The 25388-nt window shown below is 35.6% G+C and overlaps 1 protein-coding gene across 2 annotated transcripts in view; it reads left to right on the forward strand.

Annotated features, from left to right (window-relative positions):
* LOC135205698 (uncharacterized) overlaps nucleotides 1–25388 on the forward strand; it is a 177765-nt gene that overhangs the window by 113251 nt on the left and 39126 nt on the right. The window contains exons 1-2 of one of the 2 annotated variants that reach the window (XM_064236625.1): nucleotides 3978–4694; nucleotides 8772–8966. In XM_064236625.1, the coding sequence (XP_064092695.1) occupies nucleotides 4591–4694; nucleotides 8772–8966 (299 nt within the window). In that variant the 5' untranslated portion in view covers nucleotides 3978–4590. Of the gene's footprint in view, nucleotides 1–3977; nucleotides 4695–8771; nucleotides 8967–25388 lie in introns of those variants that run through there. The other variant, XM_064236636.1, reaches the window with a different exon arrangement.

The raw sequence follows: 25388 nt of genomic DNA on the forward strand, positions 1-25388 counted from the left end.
GTGTTGCTTTAGATTGCCCACGCTCCTTAGTAAATTTGATCATAAAGTTAATTTGGTGAAACATTCAAGACACACTATATCAAGTGGGGAAAAAGGCCCATTATATCTAGATTAAGATTTCTGTATGGAATGCAATGTACATTTTATTCCAGAGAGTGAGCACCGGTGAACAAATTGAGACAGATCCTAATGCTATTCTCTCTCTCTCTCTCCTCTCTCTCTCTCTCTCTCTCTCTCTCTCCATTGAAAGGATGGCTCATCCATCCAGCTAGACTAAAGGCTTCATTGTATTCAAGTTCAGAGATCCGTTTCATTTCCTAAGAAGGTTTTCTTATCCTGTTATCTTAATGAACACAAAAGATCTCTTATACAGATGAACGTTTTACCTTTTATTCATGAATTTGTTTCAGGTTTGGAAGTTTAACAATTTGCACCAAATTCTAAGGAAGGCTGGATAATTTATTGATAAAGATCTACCTAAATTAAAATATAAGTATGATTATCAATATTCATGACAGTCATGAATAACTTCTTAAATGCTCTTGTGGAGACTGTTTAGATAATCTTACATTTACTATTTTCATCCAGTCGTACAAACTGGCACTAATAGCAAAGTTTCTTCTAAACTACTTTTCACACTTTGCTTACATTTCTACCATAGGCATTCTTAAGGATCTAATTACAGCAATAATCACTACAAATGAGAAAGAATTGAATTATGGTCTCGCGTTAAAAGATAATTTTAATGTTCATGTGACTGTTATTTGCCCTAGATAGCTCAATCCTCAGCTCTCAAAAAGGACAAACATCGCATGAGAGAGACTCTATATGCCTGTGAGATTTCAGCTGGAGCAGAAATTCATAGAAGGCTCAGTCTTACTGCAGTATAGATTATATTGAGGCTATAAATGGCTTTTACATGTGTGCGTAAAACTAATGTGAATGGCACCTGAATGAGAAAAGTTAAGGCTCCCAAAAAGCACACCACTTAGCACAAACAATTTGATTCAGATGAAGTCGGCGAAATTAGGTGGCGAAGGAGCCTTTGGCCAACGTTAAACCTGTTTGTGATGGCTGCGCGATAAGATACCAAAGCGTGTTTATGATATGTTTTACTGTGTTGTGGACCCTCCTCCTCCCCTAGAAATGTAATGAATTGAGTTTGCACTGAGACCGGTCATATCAGGGAGAAATCTCCTTTATCTCGTTCAGAAGTCAGTTCCAGCCATGTACCTTAATGTAAGCGACCTCAGCCACCATTCATGGAAACCTGTCTCTCACGCTATTATAGCAGATATTTAAAATTACTATTTAATATGACGTACCTGAACACTCATATAACTGGCAATTAAATCACAGCAATAAATCTTCACTACTCCTGCAGATTCGAACGCTAAATCCAAGAAATGCACTAAGTTATCAAAGTATAATATAACATGTGATCGGAGAACAGTTTTGTCTCCTGTTCAGGGGCCAGGCCCACTCATGTGAATATTTGCTGTCAGTTCGTAACTCATTCACATAGCGTTCTTTTGCACGACAGTGTTAATGACTTCAAAATTAATGCTTTATAAGGCATCAGCTTTCATTGAAAGGTGTCACACGCCATTACGAAATCATTCTAAATCACAATTTCGCATGAACATGTGACGCACAGTCACTATTACCAACTACGCTTGAGTAGATATTTTTCCCCCCTTGATGAGGCCATTATCATTTATATGCATAGTCTACCTGCTGCCTTCATTTAGCATAATTTCATGGAAAGCGTGATTGGTATATCAAAATGAGATCAAATCTGATGACTTCATGTTTTTGAGCTCATAGGTATTAAGTTGAGGCCTGTGTGTAATTTCTCAAACAACCCCCCCACCCCCACCCCCTTCCCTCCGACTAAAAATGTTGCTAAAACCACTTTGAAGCAAGACCTATGAACATAGATATGCCTGTATGTGCGAATTATCAGTAGCTGAGAGAAAGTCATTCGTCAAAACAAGATAAAGTTATCTTTTCTGTAAGCTATTAATCTACATTTGTTGATTTTGACTGTTTAGATTAATAATCCAAATAAATAAACAAAGTTGACCGATTAATCTGTGCTGTCTCTTAAATCACTGATCACAAACAGGGTTCATCAGTGACATTTGTTTGGTGTGTCGGGACCATCATCCTTTTCACCCAAAACAGAAAATCCTAAAATCAAGACCTGAATTTCATTGTTCTTATAATGATGATGATTCTGGTTGAATGAAGACTGGCGTATCTTTTATTTGTGACCGATGAATAGGTATATCATAGCCCCTGATTACAGAGCGATGTTCTAATGATCAAAATGGTATCGCAAATAATTCTAATTAAGTTTTCGACATATTGCATTTGTTGGTTTCTGCAGCTGATTTACAGTTATTTACTAGAGATGTAAGATAGTATGAAATACAGGCAGATGATAACAGATTAAACAACTGTAGTGTAATGAGATTCATCACCATAAAACATAAGCTTCAAATTACTGACATCGTATTTTTATACACACGTAAACTCTCTCTCTCTCTCTCTCTCTCTCTCTCTCTCTCTCTCTCTCTCTCTGAACGTTTCAATAAAAGTTCATATTACTTTGTGTGCAATTGAAGATATAATTTGATAACCCCCATAACTGTACACCAGCCAACGTGTAAGTTTCCTGAAACTTTGTCGGAAAGAATACTGACTATGAACTATAAACAATCGAGTTTTCTGCACAACGTATAATACTGTATAAAACCATCAACTATCACCGGCAGCTCTCCAGTTGTTCACTAGGTGCGGTAGAGTGAGGGTGGGTTCCATGGATCCGGAAAGCGCTGCCAGACGCAAGATCCATGGTTAACTTTACCCTTAAATAAAATAAATACTACTGAGGCAAGAGAGTTGCAATTTGTTCTGTTTGATGATTGGAGGGTGGATGATCAAAATACCAATTTGCAGCCCTCTAGCCTCTGTAGGATTTTAGATCTGAGGGCGGACGGACGGACAGACAAATCTGGCACGATCTTTTTCTTTCACAGAAAACTAAGACGGAAGTCATTATTTTCATCGATGGAAGAAATAAAAAAGAAAAAAAAATTAAGCTTCAAAAATCGTGATTGTCTGGCTCGGCAGCCAGACGATGCTAAAAGATTTATAAATGCCAGATGTTGATGATCGACTAACATTTACTAGCAACGAATTTGTTTCTCTCTCTCTCTCTCTCTCTCTCTCTCTCTCTCTCTCTTGTTTCGTGAGTTGTAAGTAAATAGATTTGTTCTTATCTTTCCTAAGCAGCATACTCATCTGCGCAATTAGATGTACACTGTTATCTAATCACAACACTCGTTTTTTTTATAGTATGTGCATTTTTATAAATGCTTTCTCATGTGACCCAATATACATGAAATCTGGATCATGTAACGTATACACATTCGCGTACATATGAGCTCGCGTGCTCGCGAGCGTACACGCACGCACACACACACACACACACACACACACACACACACACTATATATATACATATATATATATATATATATATATATATATATATATATATATATATATATATATATATATATGTGTGTGTGTGTGTGTATATATATATATATATATATATATATATATATATATGTATGTATGATATAATATATATATACATTTAATCTTTGGTTTTTTTTAGTATAGGTTATCATTTTTATCATCATTTATTCAAACAGATAATGTTTTGCTTCTAAAATGAATTTGGTTTTTAAACAATGTATGCATTATTTTATGGTTAAAAACTTGTGGATCTTTTCAGTCACCGCAATCTTCTAATTATTTTTAGATTCACAGATTAATTTATAAAAAGTTTATCAAATTTCTCAAACACTTTTAAATATAAGAAGAGATGAATTTTCCATAAATAAAAGGAAATGTGAAATATTTATTTTCTTTTATCTCAGAATGAGAGGTCAAGCCTCCAAATCATCTAGTCTTGAAAATTGACTGGTAAAGATGAACTACTGAACTTTAATCCCAAACCGATCTACGCAGGAATAATACCTTACAGGTTAATAAGGACACATAAGTCCCAGCGGAAAAGCAAAGCACTTTTCCTGTTTAATGCGTGATACCGGTCAGAAGTACTTTTACTCAACTGAAAATTTGACTGGGTTTAGACCAGAGGATGATCTTGAGTGTTCAGAATTCAACTTTCTCAGGTCTAAAGTAAATTGCAAGGGTCATTTTATTTCGAAATATGGAGGAATTACTGTTTAGATTTTAGCGAAAATGAAACGAGCATCTTTTCATATACGACCATGAGACTATCATCCCTCGCAAATCTTCCAGAGTATTGTTTAGCTGCGATGTTGTGCACTGACCTTGTTATTCTGCTTCTACGGTGATAATGTGACTTTTGTGGTTGCAAAGTAAAGTGCCTTCTCTTCACTATATTATGTGTGGAGATAGAAAAGTTACTGTTTGCGCGGCACCTGAGCAGAAAATGTTTTAATGCAGCAACGGTATTGATAGTAAAGGTGACACCATAGATATCGAAGCACTCCATAACAGTTGGATTATGAGGACAGATGTGAAATGAATGGACAATGGAACTCCCTATTTTACCATACCTTTTACTTGAATAATGATGCTGGGGATTCGTGGAAGAAGACACTGAGACAACCTGGTCAACCTGCCACGTAAGAGAAGATTTTTTTTTTTTTTAGTATCTTATAGTGAAACCTGTTTTTATTTGTTTTGTAAATAGTATTCTATCGTGTTGCTTTTCCCCAGCTTGTCACTTCAAGTAGGTTGAAATTTCTTCTTTTTATTTTGCCTTACTCTGTGGTAAAAAAAAAATGCATTTAACAACATGTTACTTCTATGTTAAGTACGCTTTTAGCAATGCCTTATTTTAGTTTAGAATATTCAATCATTCGGAGACAAGCTATGATCTGAAGACCCATTTACTGACATCATACCCAGATATGTGAAGAAGTGTTCATTTTTCTAAATGTACTAAGGACCAAGAATAGCAGCATTAGAAAAATTAGCCCTATTTTACTGTATTTGAAGGAGAACTAAACATCATCCGAAGATCATTTAAAGAAACAAAGTTAATGAGATGACTTCCTCTACACCAGTATTTTTTCGTGACCATGGTTGTCCTAGGGTTTCTGAGAACTGGAGTGACATGTATTCTTGGGAGGTCCTGAATGCCTTACAGTTCTATAAAAGATGGAAATGTATAAGTTATTTAATCTAAAGATGGTTTTTTCTGCCCTTTGGTTGGACGATTTTTTTTACGCAAGTAAAAAATACGAAAATAAAATTGAATGATTTACTCTTGAGTCCCTGAGCTCATTACTCCCTTAGCCTGGAATTCTGAGTCTGTATTTATCTTATTTAACTTTTTTATATAAGAAAGTATATATACATTGTATCTGGGGCTAAATGGATTAAAAATAAAAGTCATGAGCAAATTTTATTCCAAAAAGGTGTTCAGTTTCATACGAAATTATCAATAACCTCTAATTAGCAACAATCCCTCCTGTTCAGCTCTACGGAGAATTTTTCTCACACTTGAATGAAGTTCCATTAATATAATTCTCCGTATAATACATATCAGTAATTAGTAACTAAACATCAGAGACATTAGCACATGGGTAATATAGTTTTTTTTAAGATATTAATGACACTCTCTGCTACAAAGGATATATCGAATTCCTAGTCAAGACAGGAAAGCACTTTACAGAGAGGAAATTAAAAGTAAACAAACTTTTTCCTTCAATTTGTTTTCGTGAAGAACAATTTCAGCGAGGCTTTTAGTTGTTGTTGAACCAAAAGATCAATCTGATCTATCTGTTTGTCAAATTAAATATATGCGAGTCATTTCAAAAGGCATCATGTCCAATTAATGGTCATGTTTGTTCGTGTGCTGAACAGGTATTGTACTTATAAACAGATTTTTTTTCAGATTTTTCCGTTGTTTTTTTTTTCTTTTTACATTCCACGACGACTTCCAAGTCAGTTACCAATCTGATACAGTCGATTGCATTTCATATTACAACAGAAGACATATCTGCCAGTGGAGACTGTCACGGCATCCACATCGAACCCTTCAGTATATTTGAGTTGTTGAGCTATACCGTAATTTTCATGCAGACTTTAGATAATCAATAACACGGAAACCACTCTTGGCATGTGTTGCACTACACCCTGTTGGACATCATCGTCCCTTCACCTCAATAATGAACTCTTGACCGCATTATCACACAAATATCCTAACCTCTATTGAAAGTACTGGATGGGAATCTCGTTAAAGATTCCCTACCAAAAGAACTGATTATATTTGAAGGAAGGGTTGTGCAGAGAAGTCTGAAATAGGCTACCATCTCTCAGGAACTCCGCCTCGGTAATCACCATTTTGCTGCACATTAACAGTAATCATACTTTTAGGATCACACTCGGATATTAGATATTAGTTGCCCATTATTAATGTAATATACCGAGATTTTTAGGAAAAATAATGAGGATTTCAATTAAACAAATTTATTATAATACATTTAGTAGATATGTTACCTATGTATAATACTTACAGTCTTAGAAGCAGTGTATATTTACACCACATGTGGTATGAATTTAGGATCAATTTGCTTACTTCTGGGCATCAGTGACTCTATGGCAGTGAAGACCGAAAGATCTCTCCTGCTTAAACCAGACAACAAAGATTGAAATCTCGAAAATCTAATTCAAGAAAAAGATATAAAAAAATAGTTATTAGAAGACATTTATTTATCATTTTGAAAACTGAATTATTTATAAACTTACTGAAATATGTTTAATTATAAAACTCTTGAAAGAATACATAATACAGTGTTAAAGGACCGGTTAACAGATTACCAATTTTCACTTTATTTCGAAGTGCTCGTTGGAGAATACCTTCACCGCCATCTAAGTGGCAATGCTCTTTTAGGAAGATTTCTGTGATTCGACATACACCAACACAGACACTCTCTGTTACTATTCCCCATCTGTTCCGTGCTTCTGTGTTGTTCTGGGTACTCTGAAATCCATTGATGTGTTTCTATAATGATGTGTTTCTATAATGTAGTGTTTCAATGATGTGTTTCTATAATGTAGTTTTCGTCGTTGCTGCTTCTGAATTTTCAGTTAAATGGACTGGTCTACGTAGGAATAAAATGAGAAATAAAATGCTTCGTCTTTGAATGAGACTGGTAACAGAGTGTGTTATGCTAGAACAAGAACAAAGGATGACTGAGTTGGGGGTAACTAGAAAGCATAGAGTTGAGGTGTAGTGAAAGATTACAAGAAGTTATTCAGGGCTCTCATGGGCAATACTGAGTGAGGGGAGAGAATAGGGCCAGGACTCGACAGAAATGAGAGTGAAAGAGAATATTTTTGTAAAGTCTGAGTGCTTGCGCTTAGCATTTCAATGCAGAGGTAGGTAACAGAGAAAGACATGACATTCTTATTAAGTATGGTGTTCCTGAAGTAAAAGAATACAGGAGAGATTCTTGTCAAACTATGTTCAGAAAGGGTCTTGACCTTGGAAATTAGAATACTTGAGAACTGGGTGATGTAAAATGAGAAGTGGACCAGTAGGAGAATATATGATTATTATTTGGTTGAATTAATAGCTCAGGTGCATATAAGTTATTTCCTAAAGGAAAGCAGGAAACTGTAACTAAGGTGGGTTTGATGAAAATAAGAGATAAAATCAGTTTAGAAGAAAATGTATCAAAATGAGCTAGGGTTAAAAGACAATGAAAATGAACGGGTATATGGAGATTCTAAAATTTCACTATGGGCCCACATAACCAGTAAGTGAATGGAAATAGATTATTTAAGTGGCAACTCTAAGACAAAACGGAAGATCTTGTACAGGACTACAGGATGATTGATAAGGTGGCCATGAGGAATGTTACAGGTGATAGAGGGTGAGCAAAGATTATAGGCGGAATAAGTGTTTTATAAGAAAGTAAATTCAGAGGGAATGTTAATGACAAGTAAATATCTGCATAGTGGATGCAAACGGAGAGACGCTGCCTGGAAAGAATTCCGTTCTTTGTCAGTGGCATGAGTAGTTCGAAGATTTGTTAATTGAAAGAGAAAGAGAAAGAGAAAGAGATGAATGATGAAAATGTGGAAGGGTGTAGTGTAAATCAAAGAATGCTATAGACGTAACATGAGGCATAAAAGGCAGTTGATGTGATGACAAATAATATGCTGCGGCATGGTTGAGAAATCGTGACTGAAAGAACGACTAGTGTTTATAAGGTACGTCTCTGTATAGGGGAAAGGTTTCACATGTAGGTTGCACATGCATAAGAGTAACAATGTTACAGTAGATTGCGAAATTTGCAACTGCTTAGTATACTCGGGAATTTGTCAGGATGCATTTTACTGGAGAAAGAAAAACTCATGACAGCAGGATTGTTAGAGGAAGAACAGTGTGGATGTACTACATGGAATTTTTTCTCTTTTTTTTCAGAAAAAATCATGTAAGAGAAGTTTGCAACTGCAAGGAAACAGTTATTAATTTTATCATTGTCTCTGTAAATTGTTGTCACCTTGTCGCAATAGCTTTTCTTTTCGTAATGTTTTGTCCCGTTTCTACTGTTAGTGAAATAGTTTTTACGATCAACGCTACTTTCATTATGATCATTGTTGTCGTAAAACTATAAAAATCAGTGCAAATATTCACAATGCCAGGAATAACCGTCGATAATGAGAACCCTTAACATTTAATTCAGACCACACACAGAGGAGGTATCCACTGAAGATCCCGCCGAGGTTCGCTGGAGGTCTCGTCGCCGTCGCGCCAGTTCCGTCAGTGCTGTTTCCCCAGACCCTTCTCATCCGTCAGGAGATGCCGTCAAGGATGCCAACAGCCGCGCCTACTGGAGGAGGGTGCGCTCTCTTTCCAGGGAGAATCGACAGAGACAAGAGTAAGTTTGCATATTTCCATTGTCTCTGTTCACTATGCTCCATTTCAGACATTGTTAGCCTCCCTGTGATTCTTTCAATAGCATGAAAGGGCCTCACTTGACTGTAAATATTTCATTCAAATTCATCGCAGAACATTACTGCACATAACTAAAAAAAATTCGTTGTTCTTTTAATCATTTTCTATTCGTTAGACCTGGGAAAATAGGTTCTTATATCCCGAGGACCATTGGCATTAATAAAATCTTGCATTCCTCACCAGCGACAACAGCTTTTATTCTGATCAGTCTTCCATGTTTGAGAGGCGTCCAAGCTCAATATTTTCCTTAAACCAGTAATACACCCTAGTGATATTTGATCTATAATCTAACATAATGGGGCCTACCCAATTATGGTAGAATGAGTATCGATCTCGAGGCTTTCTTAACCCTAGCATTGAGACTAGGCCTTAATTACAAAGTCTCAAAAGTCGGTCATCATGACATTTTAATTGGAGCGGGAATCCTCACCCCGCAGCCCTCGCCCTTGAAAGCAATTACACATATGTTCTCTGACAGTTTGATTATATATCAAATATTCAGCCACAAGTGTCCATTACTGCTTGTAATTACCTCAGAGAGTTATTTTAGAGAAGGATCGAAGGAACTACATTAGCGAAAGAATGACGAGGAAAGACCCGTAGTCACGGTATTTATAGTACTATCTTTTAGTTATGAAGTATCTCTGAGATGCGATTTTGGTTGCAACTGTAGTTTGCCAACGAATGTGATAATAAAAAAAAGATTTAGATACCGCAAAAGACTTCGCTCCCAAGATTCTTTTGAACAAATCGAATGTATTTTGGATTTCATAAACACTTGGAATAAAACTGGAATAGATATTATTCAGATATTCATATTATAGTGAAAGTGGCGTGTACAGAGTACATGAGCAGGTCCAGTTATATAAGATCACGGGCAAAGAAGTGATGAAATCACGTAAGAGATATAAAGCCCAGCCACAGGAGGCAGATATGGAGATCAAGGGATACAAAGGAAGGGGCAGGGCAGAAGTAGGGATTTACTCCTCATCCTCATAAATTATGATGCAAGCGAAGAGTAGAAGTAGGAATCCTTTCTCAATCGGTACAGAGAGCGAGTGCCATTATATGTAATACGTACACTGAATAGGCTTCGGTGTAGACGAACAACCGCGGAGTTTGCCCTTACTATTCTCGATAACAATGGAGAAAAAGAAAAAAAATCCAAAAAATGATACCCACAAAGAAGCGTCGCGTTTGTGATCGCGCGCTACTGAGGGCATACATTGGCTATATGTCTTCGAATTCTAATGCTAGAAGTGCCAGTGTCTATCTATTCGGGTATCCTTAACTTTGTGCGTATCATAATGGCATTCGCTGCTATATTGATTGCGAAAAATTTCAAACTTCTATTTTTTGCTTTCATCATAATTTATCATGTTGTAAAGTCCGACGCCCTACCTATCCACTGACCTCCATATCTGTCTCTTTTGGCTCGGCTTTACTACTCCTTTTGTGATTTCATCACTTTTTTGCCCGTGATTTCAGTTCGTTTTTGCAATAACAACACCGTAGATCAAGAAAAGTGGTTTAAAAATGAAATGGGGATTATTTAGATTGTAGATAGAGTTTTCTTACACTTCTGAGGCTTCTACATGATTATGGTCACCTCAGCTAGTTCCATACATAATAAATATAGTTTATATATATTTATAATTATAATATAATATATATTATATATTCTATATATATATATATATATATATATCATATATATATATATATATACATATATATATATATTTATGACTGGTAAAAATGTTCTGTTACAACAGAATTCCATCTAATAAAAGAAGCCCATAAAAACACCAAAATATAAAGAGAAAAATACTATATTTCAGAGACTGTTGTCTCTCTCTTCAGGTAGATGTATGAGAAAAGTTTACAGAAAAGGTGGTAGTATTTATACCAAGAGGTCCATCCACAGGTAAGCCAATTTAGGTCACCTCCGCTGATAATCTTCCTTTAATCTTCGTAAGCATTGGTTGAATGAAAACCTTGTTGACCACATCTGAATCCCATGCTCCTTTTGAGATGTTCATTACCTGCCTCTTTTATTAAGGCCGATTCCATCATTTGACTCTTGTACCATCAGTTACTGCTATAAATTATACGTGACAAATTCCAGTTTATTCTATGGTTAAGTTCATTTATATGGTTGAAAATAGCTGAGTTCTGTTGTCGATACCTAACTGACCGTTTGTGTTGTATTAATCTCTGGGGAAGTGATTTTCCTGTATATCCGATGTAAGATTGGTCAATTCTGGCATGGGATATCATAAACCCCTGTGTCCCTGGGGGATGTCTTTTGTTGGACGTTAATCAGGGATTTGGCTAAGGTGTTTGCATAAGTAAATACAAAAGGGTTAGATTTTCCGAGGGTCTGAGTCACTGTCTTAATTGTGTCCATGTGTGGAATTTTTATTTCATTGTTGGGAGTATCTCTGGTCTTGTTTTGAGGAGGTCGGTAGAAAATTACGTTTGCTTTGTGAATTGTTTTCTCAATTATATGGTCAGGATACTTTAAAGACGAAAGTTTCTTACAAATTAGTTCAAATTCTTTTTCCAGGAAATCTGGGGAACAAATTCATAAGGCTCTTAAGAACAGGTTGCTGGCTACACCTATCTAGATAGCTATGTCGTGATAGCTAAAGTAGTGAATGTATGAAAGTGAGAACGTTGGTTTTCTGTATATGGTAAATTTATATTCTGTCATGTCTCTGATTATTAAAACATCAAGAAAAGGAATTTTGTTGTCTGTTCCCATTCAACTTTAAATTTGATACTGGGCACTAATGCATTTAATTTTGATAGGAATTCACTAAAATTCCCCCACCTATTATTCCCTCTCTCACATAAGATTTTCCTGGAGGAAAGAATCACCAACCTGAAAAACGACATCTTCGTACTACGCAGAGTGATATAAGGACCACATATACAGGTATCTGATTTCATTCTGTTCCGACATTGCTGCCTATAATAGCGTGACTCATTCCAACAGACTTTTACGCAAGTTAAATAACTTAATAAACAATAGTGCATGGAATAATCTTGAGCAACAAGACAAAGTTTTAAACTTATTCAACACCCCCTTACTGTAAATCAACATTTAGTTTTAAATCTAGGCTTATCCTTTGCCCTTATGCCAGACCGAAAAAACAACCTAGACCTCATAGTGGCTTTTGATAAATTCACATCTGACAAAAACTACAACCGTGAAGAGATATGTTTAAAAGGAGTGTTACTAAATGCTTTAACTGACCTAAATAAGAAATATCCTGTTCTCCGTAGATTTATGATAGCCATCCGCTCGCTAAAAAATTTAAATGTTATAATAAGTAGATCCGACAAAGACGGCAAAATCGTAATAATGGACAAAGACTTCTACCTTGACAAAATCAACCAACTTCTTAGCGACACAAACACTTACGATAAACTGACGAAAAATCCCCTCCAAAACGTCCCCACAGAATTTTTTCAGATAGTAAGATTAATTGGCCAAGACAAAAAGAGTATTGAACTATTAGAGAAATTTAAAGTAAGTAATCCTAAACTTCCCTACTTTTATGGCCTTCTCAAAACTCATAAAGACAATCTTCCATTCAGACCCATCGTTTCATGTGCCGGAGCTTTCAATTACAAAATTTCCAAATGGTTAGCTGGCCTCCTTTCCCCTTTTTTAGGCACTTTTTCTCCCAGTCACATTAAACATTCGGAAGATTTTTGTCACAAATTCAGAGAAGCACATATACCACTTCACACCATAAAACTTTTAAGCCTTGACGTAGATTCCCTATACACAAAGGTACTAGTACAGGACGTTCTTCAGTTTTTGAGGGAAAAATTATCCCCCTATTCAGATCATTTCCCATTGGCGCTTGACAAAATAATAAAGTTAGTTGAATTATGTACATCTAATAACGTATTTTCATTCGGGGAATCATTCTATAAGCAAAAATTTGGGTGTAGTATGGGTAGTCCTTTAAGCCCTGTTTTGGCCAATCTGTACATGGAATATTTTGAAACTACTGTAATAAATGCAATAAAACCCAAAAACATGCTGTGGATGAGATGTGTAGATGATATTCTAACATTTTGGGATAATAGGTGGGGCAATTGAATTCCTATCAAAATTAAACGCATTAGTGCCCAGTATCAAATTTAAAGTTGGATGGGAAACAGACAACAAAATTCCTTTTCTTGATGTTTTAATAATCAGAGACACGACAGAATACAAATTTAACATGTACAGAAAACCAACGTTCTCACTTTCATATATTCACTACTTTAGCTATCACGACATTGCTATCAAGATAGGTGTAGCCAGCAACCTGTTCTTAAGAGCCTTATGAATTTGTTCCCCAGATTTCCTGGAAAAAGAATTTGAACTAATTCGTAAGAAACTTTCGTCTTTAAAGAATCCTGACCATATAATTGAGAAAATAATTCACAAAGCAAACATAATTTTCTACCGACCTCCTCAAAACAAGACCAGAGATACTCCCAACAATAAAATAAAAATTCCACTCCTGGACACAATTAAGACGGTGACTCAGACCCTCGGAAAATCTAACCCTTTTGTTTTTACTTATGCAAACACCTTAGCCAAATCCCTGATTAGCGTCCAACAAAAGACATCCCCCAGGGACACAGGGGTTTATGATATCCCCTGCTAGGACTGTGACCAATCTTACATCGGATTTACAGGAAAATCACTTCCCAGAGATTAATACAACACAAACGGTCAGTTAGGTATCGACAACAGAACTCAGCTATTTTCAACCATATAAATGAACATAACCATAGAATAAACTGGAATTTGTCACGTATAATTTATAGCAGCAACTGACGGTACAAGAGTCAAATGATGGAATCAGCCTTAATAAAAGAGAGGCAGGTAATGAACATCTCAAAAAGAGCATGGGATTCAGATGCGATTGACAAGATTTTCATTCAACCAACTTTTAAGAAGATTAAAGGAAGATTATCAGCGGGGGTGACCTAAATTGGCTTACCTGTGGATGGACCTCTTGGTATAAATACCACCTTTTCTGTAAACTTTTCTCATTCATCTACCTGAAGAGAGAGAGAAAGCAGTCTCTGAAATATAGTATTTTTCTCTCTATATTTTGGTGTTTTTATGGGCTCCTTTTATTAGATATGTATATATATATATATATATATATATATATATATATATATATATATATATATATATATATATAATATTATATATATATACATATATATATATATATATATATATATATATATATATATATATATATATATGTATATATATATATGTGTGCGTGTGTGTGTATGTGTGTATATATGTGTATATGTGTGTGTTAATATTATCTTATTATATATATCTTATATATATTATTATTAATATTATTAATATATATATATATATATATATATACTATATATATCTATATATATATATATAGATACATATATATATATATATATATATATATTAATATATATATATATATCATATAGGATAGAAATAGATATATATATATATATATATATATATATATATATATATATATATATATATTTATATATATATATATATACATATTATAATATAACTCGAAGGAATATTACTGAATCTGCTTTTATCAAATATCGCAGTGACTTAATACACGTAAGCCAGGGTATGTACAAACTGGACCCGTTTGTTGTTAACGAGATTTGTAGGGTTGTTTCTTTTCAATCACCTGTTGAGCTGTTCTGTACCTGATGTACTGGTTTTAACCGGACTTTGAATACTTGTTTTTCAATTTTTCCAGTTTTTATGTTTACTTTGTTAGATGTTCTCTGTGTTTTTAGCATTGTACCTCGAATATGTGTTGAAATAACACGAAAGCGCTCGGGACTCCTTCTTTTATTATTCCTGTGGCCTTGGCTAAATATATTGTCACACGCTATTTAGTGACATATAAGCTAAATATATTGTCACACGCTATTTAGTGACATATATATATATATATATATATATATATATATATATATATATATATATATATATATATGTATACATATATACATATATATGTTACATATATATATATATATATATATATATATATATATATATATATATACATAGCATCACGTTTTATATACTTCGTGATCAAGTTATTCACACACATATATATATATCATATTAATATGTATATATATATTATATTATATTAATATATATATATTATTATAATATGTAATATATATGTATATATATATATATATATTATATATAATAATATTATATATATATCTTATTATATATAATAATACACATAGACTAAATATTACTTAATTATATTATTAATATATATATATAATTATATAATTATATATATATATATTTATATATAATTATATAAATTAATTATATTATTGTATGTATATTAATATTACTACAATACATATATATATATATATAATATTTATTATTATATACTTATATATATTATATATATAATTAATAATACATACTATAATAATATTATATATATTATATATGTGACTGGTAAAAGTGTTCTGTAACAACAGAATTCCATCTAATAAAAGGAGCCCATAAAAACACCAAAATGTAGAGAGAAAAGTACTATATTTCAGAGACTGCTGTCTCTCTCTTCAGGTACTGAAGAGAGAGACAGCAGTCTCTGAAATATAGTACTTTTCTCTCTACATTTTGGTGTTTTTATGGGCTCCTTTATATATATATATATATATATATATATATATATATATATATATATATGTATATATATATATATATATATATATATATATATATATATATATATATATATATATACATATGTATGTATATATATATATATATGTGTGTATATATATATATATATATATATATATATATATATATATATATATATATATATATATATATATATATATATATGTAGTGTATTATATATATATATATATATATATATATATATATATATATATATATATATGTATGTATATATATATATATATATATATATGTATGTATATATATATATATATATATATATATATATATATATATATATATATATATATATATATATATATATATATATATATATATATACATTTACCGGCCAGCAAAGGTTTGGGTTACGCTTTCTCTCTCACGCGACTCTTCCCGTTTTCTATAGACCAGCTCGTGTCCTTGTAACAGATTCTGGTTGTAACAGTATTGGATCAGCTGATAACTTTGACCTGAAAAAGTGAAAGAGTAGATTTCCTCCCGCAGAGTTGAGGTATTTCTATTACCGGGGAAATATGTGGTATTGGGAATTGGTCATGCAATTTTCTTTTATTGGTGAATGATATATTATAACTTTTATGTTGGTGGTTTGTGTGGGCATAAATACATCGATGTTATTAAGGTAGGGGCGAATCCTGAATCATAAGAATTCCCATAAAGAAGGCAAAATGGCCGATGCAGGTACAAGTCTGACTTTGGTGCATTAGATAACTAACATAAATGCAGGAGTTAGCCCTTTTCGAGGCATTGTTGATGGCGTTCTGTCCCAATTAATGCACATTTATATTGAGGGAGTGAATAACTACTTAAACGCCACGGGAATTAAAAATGATCTAGAGGCGTTCAGAGAGGCAAAAGTCTTGTTAGATTTCAATAAAGGGGATTTGTCATTTAGATGCCGTAATTTTCAGTACACAAAATGTCGGTCATGGACCGAGTTACAAGCATTTCTGAGGGCGGCATATAAAACAAAGGAGCACAGATATATGATGAAGGATTTAAGAGGATTGTACAAGATGAGAAAAGGGACAACAAGCCTTATTGAGCATAGCTCAAAACTTTTTGACTCAGCAGGAAAATGGATACAGAAATATAAAAAGTAATGGGAATAATATCTCACTCGACAACTTACACAAATTAGTACATTTTTCTCGGCTTCTACACGACGTCCCGGACGCCATTATAGATAGTTTCGATGAAAAGATTGAACCTACATCAGATGAGGAACTGATTTATTCCCGAATTCAGAAACATATGTCCAAATGTCCCACGGTGAATAGTACATTTTTTAATGGGACAGGTCCAAGAAATATGATGCAAAGAGACTTAGATTTTTCTTCTCCCCATTTGCGTGCAAAATTGTAGCAGTTGCCTTGCTACAATTGTAATAAACCAGGGCACACAAAGAAAGTATGTAGACTCAAATATTGCGGAATATGCAAAAGTGCAGATCACTTTTGGCAGGTTTGTCTGTCTCAGTTATGGAGGGAACTGAGACCGACACCTCAGAAATTTTTTGAATTATTATACGAGAACTTCCAAGGCAGGCCACTCAAAAGGGCGAAGAGATCGGCGAAATTTTTGGAAAGCTGATCAACAAAAAGGGTACAGATGATTTGTATGTGCCATTGTGGTATCGTGGGGGACACCCCAGAGCCCAGGCCGATAGTAAATGGAACAGTGGAGGATGGGAGGATCCCAATTTTCATTGATACAGGATCTTCAGTGAATTTAATGGACCATGATCTGTATCAGTCCATGTTCTCCCCATACCCTTTGAAACCCTTAACGGAGATGGTGTGTGATGTGCAAGCCCATAGATTAAATACCCTGGGTTTTATAAGAATACAGTTTACTCTTGGTGATAGAGTGGTAATAGAACCATTTTTGGTTATAAAAGGGGTTGTGTTGGGCAACAGACTTTTACTGTGCCATCCTGCATGTAGGAGACACAGGATATTGGTCCATACGGGTGTTATTGGTATAACGGATGGAATAATAGGTGTTTTTATCCCATATGAGGATAAAAGTGGAACTAAGAATACTGAGATTAATATGGGTAACAGTGAAAATGGGGGCGCTTTTGCCGGTGATAATGGTAATGATACCAATGAAATGGGGAGTGGTGATATCAGAACCCACACTGGTGATATGGGGAATAACGGCGTTGGTGTCGGTGAGGATAAAGGTGATATTGAGGGTCACGGTGGTGACAATTTTGGCGGTTTTAACAATGGTGGTATGGATGGTGATGCTGATACTGATGCTAATACTGATGCTGATACTGATACTGATACTAACAATGGGGTCCTGGTGGATGCAATGAGAACCACCTGTGGTGATATTTATGGGGACGTGGAACAGAGAAGTAGTAACCACAAATATAAAGGTGTTTTATCAAAGAAAGTTGTTTTAAATCCAGGTACAAAGACTAAAGGTAAAAGTCAGACTAAGGGAAGTGAAAAATCCCGGGGAGGTATGCGTAATTGAGTTATCAGCACCGTATCGGTGAACAGAGTATCACCGATAAAGTTAGGGAATATCAGAAGAATACATATATGGTAGACCTCCAAGACTGGGGTAGTGATAGTGGTACAGTGGCTATTGTAAAAGGGAAAACAGAGTTTTTGGAGGCAGAAATGCAATCAAGGAAGAAAATATTTAGAGAACATTTAGCTAATGCAGACTATAAAGAGCATATAGAAGCAGAAAGCGAACTTTTGGCAGAATTTGGGGACACAACAGAATTACGAGGGGATAAACTGGGCCTGACCATTGTGTTGGAACATAAGGTAAATTTAGAGGAAGGTACGAAACCCATTTTTATCCCTGCATACCGCATACCTTTCAAAATCAGAACAGGTAGAGGAAGAGGTCAGTAAATGGGAAGAGGAAGGAATCATTAGACCTTGTGCGTCTCCATACAACTTTCCTTTGTTAGCGGTGCCTAAGAAGGATGGCTTTGTCCAAGTATGCGTCGGCTTTAGATGTTTGAATGAGAAAACAATTCCTGACCATTACCCAGTCGCGTGCATACCAGATCTTTTTGTAGAAATTGGGGGTCATAATACGTATTTATAGTTCAATTGATTTACCACAGGGTTTTTGGCAGGTCCCTCTTAGTAAAAATAGCAAGGAATATACTGCTTTTTCAGTTCCAAGGGACATTTTCAATTTACGCTGATGCCTTTTGGTTTGTCAGGTAGTCCTATGACTTTTACGAGGTTAGTGAACACAGTTTTGCAGGGGCTATTGGGTACAAATGTTTTTGTGTACATGGATGATATATTGATTGTAACTCGATCGAGCAACACTTAGAAGTGCTTAAGGAAGTACTTAGGATACTTAGGTTAGCAGGATTGAAAATTAAGCTAGCTAAGTGTTCCTTCTTGAAGAAGCAAATTATATATTTAGGTCATTGTTACGAACCGAGAGACGTCCGCTTCAGGTTCGATATTATTATAAACAAAAAGAATTCAACACCAACAGTTGAATACGAATATAAAAAGAAACACTAACACAACAAAGGTTTATTTACAAGCTTACTAACAAAGATAAATGCAGAATGGTGTTTCCTATTTACATAAAAAAAAGGTAAAATCTTACACTGCATGAACTGGGGGAACAGTGAGGTAATGAAAGTACTTGCCGACCAGTTTTGCAACTCGAAGCGATGGCTTCACAAAAGGAGAACTCTAATTGTAGACACCTTCTTGCCTCCGTATTGCAGAAAATAATGTCTATTCTTAATACTTGAAGGGAAGGAACTTCTCAAAACTTCTTGCAGAACGTTTCTTCTCTGAGGTCTTGCTCCACATCGAAATGCCTCGGTCGTCCACTCCTGACGATGACTTGACTAGAATCCGATCAAACTCACGAGCTCCTTTTTCTCTCTGATCCTTTGTTCTTTTTCTCTTATCTCACTCTGATGATCTCTGCTGCTGATCTCTCACTGATAACCTGATCTGTGGTTCTTACTGATGATCTCTTACTCTGTGACTAACTGATGATCTGTTACTCTGTGACTAACTAATGATCTGCCTTCTCCTACTTCATTCGTCGTATTTATACGGCATCCTGAGGGCGGGGCCTGCGGCAAACGTCACAGACTCCCGAGATTACCGGAACGATTTAGAAGTTTCTCGACGAAGTATTGCATCAGAAGTCGCAGCGTTTCTCACGACACTTCAGCACCTGTCAAGTTCCACAACACTCCTGCCGATTCTAGAACCATCATGAGAACAGGCACCTCCAACACACGTGCGAAAGCCTACGTGCTGCAGAACTTCTCGAAGATGCGTCTTCCTTTCTTTTATCTTTCTTTGCTATACAGCAATTACCATGACAGTCGTGCCATATCTAAAGAGGGAGTTAGAGTAAATGACAATAAAGTCCAAGTAATTGCAGATTTTCCAATCCTGAAGTCAAAGAAACAAATTAGATCATTCCTGGGAATGACGAGTTATTTTCGCCTTTTCCTGAAAGGGTTTTTTAACATAGCAGCTCTTTTAACAGATGTGTTGCGGGAAGACATTCAATTTCATTGGGGAGAACCACAGCAAGTAACTTTTCAGAAACTTAAGGATGCATTAATGAATCCCCCAGTTCTGAAAGTACCAAATTTCAGCAAACCATTCACATTAGTGATTGATGCCAGTCAAGAGGGTATAGGTGATTGCCTTATGCAAAACTTTGATGGGAAGCTCCATCCCATAGCCTTTTATAGTAGGAAATTTAGGACAAAGAGCAGCAATGAAAGACTAATGGCTACCGTAGATAAAGAAACCTTTGCAATAGTATCAAGTTTAGTTCATTTTAAAATGTTACTAATGGGGAATAAAGTAGAAGTTCTAACAGACCACAAGCCATTATTGGATCTTTTTAATAAACCCGATTTGTCACCCAAAAAGGCTCAATGGTTTTTAACTATCAGGGAATTTGATGCAAAGCTCAAATATATAAAAGGCAAGTTAAATGTAGTCGCAGATGCCCTTAGTAGAAGTTTTTATGATACAAAAGGTTTCAAGTTGGGGTGGTTGTTAGTGATTTTATACAATGGGATATAAGTTTCATAGAGCAAAGGCAAGATGAGGATAAAATTTTGGCAGACGCAAAAGAGTTCCTCAGAGGGGAATCAGTCAGGAAAGGTTATAAGTTGCCTTTTCCAGTTTTAGAATTAGAAGGTAACCTGTTGGTCAGGAAAATTAAATATAAATTAAGGACTAGTGAAAATAAAGGAGACACGACACAGATCGTAATTCCGAAAGTCCTAATTCTAGTAGTTTTTGGATATAGTACATTGCAGGTTTGGTAGTCCACATTTGGGGACAGAATAAACATATAATGAGATGCGTAATAAGTATATTTGGAAAAATATGTGGAAAGATGTGGAAAATTTTGTGAAAAACTGCACAGTGTGTAATGCTTGCAAACCCACAAGGGTAACTTCTTGCAAATTAGGGTCATATCCGATACCAAGTAGACCTTTTCAGAGAATACATAAGGAGATCTTAGGAAATTTTTGCGAATCAAGGTATGCAAATAAGTACCTGTTGGTTATAATAGATGAACTAACGAGGATAGTAGCAATTTTTCCACTTAAGCATAAAACAGCCGAAGAAGTAACTATAGCATTTTTCAATGGTGTCATCTGCAGATATGGCTCACCCGAGGTTTTGTTGACCGACGATGGTAGAGAATTTGTAAATAAGACTTTAGAGTGTTTGGCAGAAGTCATGGGGATACAGAAAATAACAATTATTCCATACAGACCTGAAGCTAATGGGTTATGTGAACGAGCAAACAGGAAAGTGCTCGAAACTCTCAGGAAGACTATAGGAGGAAACGATAGTAACTGGGACTGATATATAGATATAGTTAGATATAACATTAATACTATGTTCAGTGATTCCATTAAAATGTCTCCATTAAAAGCATTGTTTGGTCGCCAAGCATGAGGCACATTTGATTTGCTAACTATGCCTCATCATGGAGAAGATACAATTGAAGCATGAATTTCCACGTCAAAGGAGAGAAATGCTTGTCTCAGCCATAATCTCGAGGCTACGACCCGAGAAATAGTGGAAAGAAGCAACGAGAAATCATTAGATGTTAAAATTGCTATTGGAGACAATGTATTCCCAAAAATCAATGTGAGAAATGAACTAAATTACAAGTTAGGTCCAAAGTTTGAGGGTCCTTTTAAAGTTACTGAAGAAAATACTGGAAACAGATTTGTAGTCTTGGATGAAAAGACAGGTCGGTCGAAATTAACTCACATTTCTAAGTTGAAAGAAACGGGTAAATAATAAGGTAACATCTTGCAGTTGCATTGTTTTCTTCCCAGATTTTGCAAATGGATGACTAAAGGTGGTTAATCAGTTTGGTATAGCATTTTTTTCCTTCATTCTTTTACCATTTTCTTATTATGCGCAAACTGTGGGGATTTGGCGAAAAAACCCGAGGCAATTATTTTCATAATGGAAAAACAGGGTGAAAAATGTGGGAAAATACCGTGGAGTTGTGAAATATTTTAAGGGGTTCGTCTAATGATCACTTTTGGTGGTGATCTGTGGTTTTATGAGCCAATAGGGTGGTGACTGTGGTTCTTTGTGGTGCTATGGCTCTTGGTGGTTGGTACTGGTGCATTATGGTTTTACGGTTCCCCTGATAAGGTGATGTATTTTATGAGGTTCTATTCACCAGTGATAAAATATATGTGGCGGTATATAGTCTGTTGTGGATAATTTGTGGATTCTGGTTTTCTGTGGTTGATATCCCGACTAGGTGATTTCTTGGGTGTTACATACATGTGGCGGTATCACAAATGGTTTACTTTGAGGTATATTGGTGGTCAAATGGCTTAGGATTTACCCTGTGGTGGTAAATTTTATATTGGTGGTTATATAATAGAGGATTTTTTTAGGACAATTTTGGGTACCCTTGTGATAACAATGAGGATGTCCTGAGGATAATTTTGAGGTTTAATGTGGTTCTGTAGTATCAGTGAAGATTCATTAAGGATTCCCAGCGAGGATTAAATGGATGATTTTGGGGCCAATTTGAGGAATGATGATTTCTGACTAGACAAGTTAATGGTGCAGTTTGAGGACATGTTGAATAAACAGTTGGTTTGGTGCTGACAATGCTGTGGTGTCTCGGATGAGACCAATTGTTGATATTTTCTTTTGGAGTTGATTACTCAGAGGTTTTGCACTGCTTTCCGGAATGTTGATGATGGCATTCCATGGTGAAGAATTTTAAAGGGTCATTTTAAGGGGTCATTCAGGGAATTACACTGATATGTTGCAGCAGCAATTTGTGTGGGCGATACAAACTACATTTGTAATGGGAAAAGAGTTCAATTATTTCTTTTTACAAGGGAAACTTGTGATTGGGATTGAGCGGTTTTTATGGTACCTTTTACCTTGGATTTCTATTACGGGATTAATAATGAGTGGTCAGTTAGTGACAAAAATTCTCCCAGTAAGTTTAAAAGGGGTCAGTAGATAAAGACCATATTAATTTTAGTGAGGAATTTTGGTCTTTAATAATTGATTATGAGATTGGGTCTGCTAGTTCATGACAGATTCGTGTGTTAAAGCAAGACTTTAATTTTTTTAAATATCATGTAGACTTGTCGATGGGTCAGTTAGAACCTATTAATGACAAAACACGGACACACGATGACTTTAGAGAATTCCCAAGATCACACGAGTGGTGACAACGAAAACAACTTAGGATATACTGCGCCAGATGTTGGGTCTTCACACGGGCGACGAGGTCACATGTCGCCAATGCAGGGACGTGATATCGTCAATGGGTCGTCTCAGGATATATTCTGGGACAAATCAGGAGTCTACAATACTTCTACGAGGCGGGTGCAGGACGCACTTGCATGGGAGTCGCGAAATATTTAAAGTTCGGCAACGAGGTGGCGGTTACGATTCCTTCATCGGAAGACGGCGAATCTACAGTTTAGCACGAGGGTGTTAGGATAAACCTACAGGGGTCACAGACCCTTAATAATGGCTCACGCAGAGTCGTTTCGAGATGGATCATACTGCTCAGCCGACGGATCTACAACTCATCAACAAAGGTGTTCATGAAACACTTACATGGGGATCACGAGGCGGTTAAAGTTCCGCCAACACTGAAGACAAATTTTTCCTCACCGAACGCTACACACTTCCAGTGATTGCCGTTATGGTAGCAATAATGATGGTCACAATATGCCTTTGGGAGCCATCAAACTTGTATGCAGCCGATGGGGTAGAACCCCAGCGGCAGAAGTAGCTCTAAATCATGTGGCAAATTAAAGACATTATGAACTAGTATATACCAGTAGCCAATGTAGTGTGTGACAGTTGTGCACAAGTGTGAGTGGCCGAGCCATCTTAAGGCACTGGTTGAATCTGAAAAAGGATATATATTAAAATAAATGGGGTTGATAACCTTAGCTCTTGCCAATTATAGACAGATGCAAAACAGTGAATTCCTCGAGGCACTGACATGAGACACAAATCGAAAACACAGGAACGAGATCGCAAGCGCATTCCAGAGATATGAGGTAAACCACCACACGTAAAGGTTACTTCAGGTTACTTCAGGTCACCGAGTGCATACATTCAATAAACGGGTACATGGGAAAATGGAAATGCACAGAATAAGACTAGCATGCATACGTTCGAGTGTTCAGTGGCATGTGTGTACCCTTATGTCTGTTGGTGGATGTACATACGTACGATGGTTAGAACAGTGAATGAGATATAATCTCTAGTACAGTCATACCCTTACATATACGAAAGTCCCTACGTACGAAAAATCCAGGTAACGAAGGCAAAGACGAAGATTTTTTTGCTTCTGTGTACGAAAGTAATTCAGGTTGCGAAAGGGTGTATGTACTGTAAAATCCGAGATTCTCCCGGGCCGCTGAGAACAATTTTAAAACTCGTGCGGTGCCAACTCAGTAAACTCGCGACCATACTCCCACTCTCCCATTGGTTCCTGATGCTAGTCACTGCCATAAGATCCTGCTCTCCTATTGGTCAGCGTCTGTCCCATCATGCCTCTATATAAAGGCATTCCTTCACCATTTCGTTGTGGCAGCGTTATCGTAAACACCTGGAATTCGTTCATTCACATAGATTTCGTTTGTTAACGTAAATTTGTTTTATTGATTTTGCTTTCTTTGTACTGTAAGTTACTTTATCGTGTTGTGTGTGAACTTAATTACTTATGTTATTAACCATGGATCCCAAGAATGTTGCTGAAGTTCACGGAAAGAAGAGGATGCTTTCTATAGAGATGAAGATGGAGATAATCAAGAAGTGTTAATGTTTTCTGCCATTTGTTAATGTGTTTCGTAAAGTTTAGTGTTAATGTTTTCTGCCATTTTTTAACGTGTTTTGTAAAGTTAAGTGTTCATGTTTTCTGCCATTTGTCCTCCTCCTCTGTCACCACTTTATGTACATGAACGTACAGTATTTCTTTTACCCTGTACATGAACGTACAGTATTTCTTTTACCCTGTACAATAATACAC

This window comes from Macrobrachium nipponense, chromosome 11, assembly GCF_015104395.2.
Source record: "Macrobrachium nipponense isolate FS-2020 chromosome 11, ASM1510439v2, whole genome shotgun sequence".
In the NCBI taxonomy this organism is placed as follows: Eukaryota; Metazoa; Arthropoda; class Malacostraca; order Decapoda; family Palaemonidae; genus Macrobrachium; species Macrobrachium nipponense.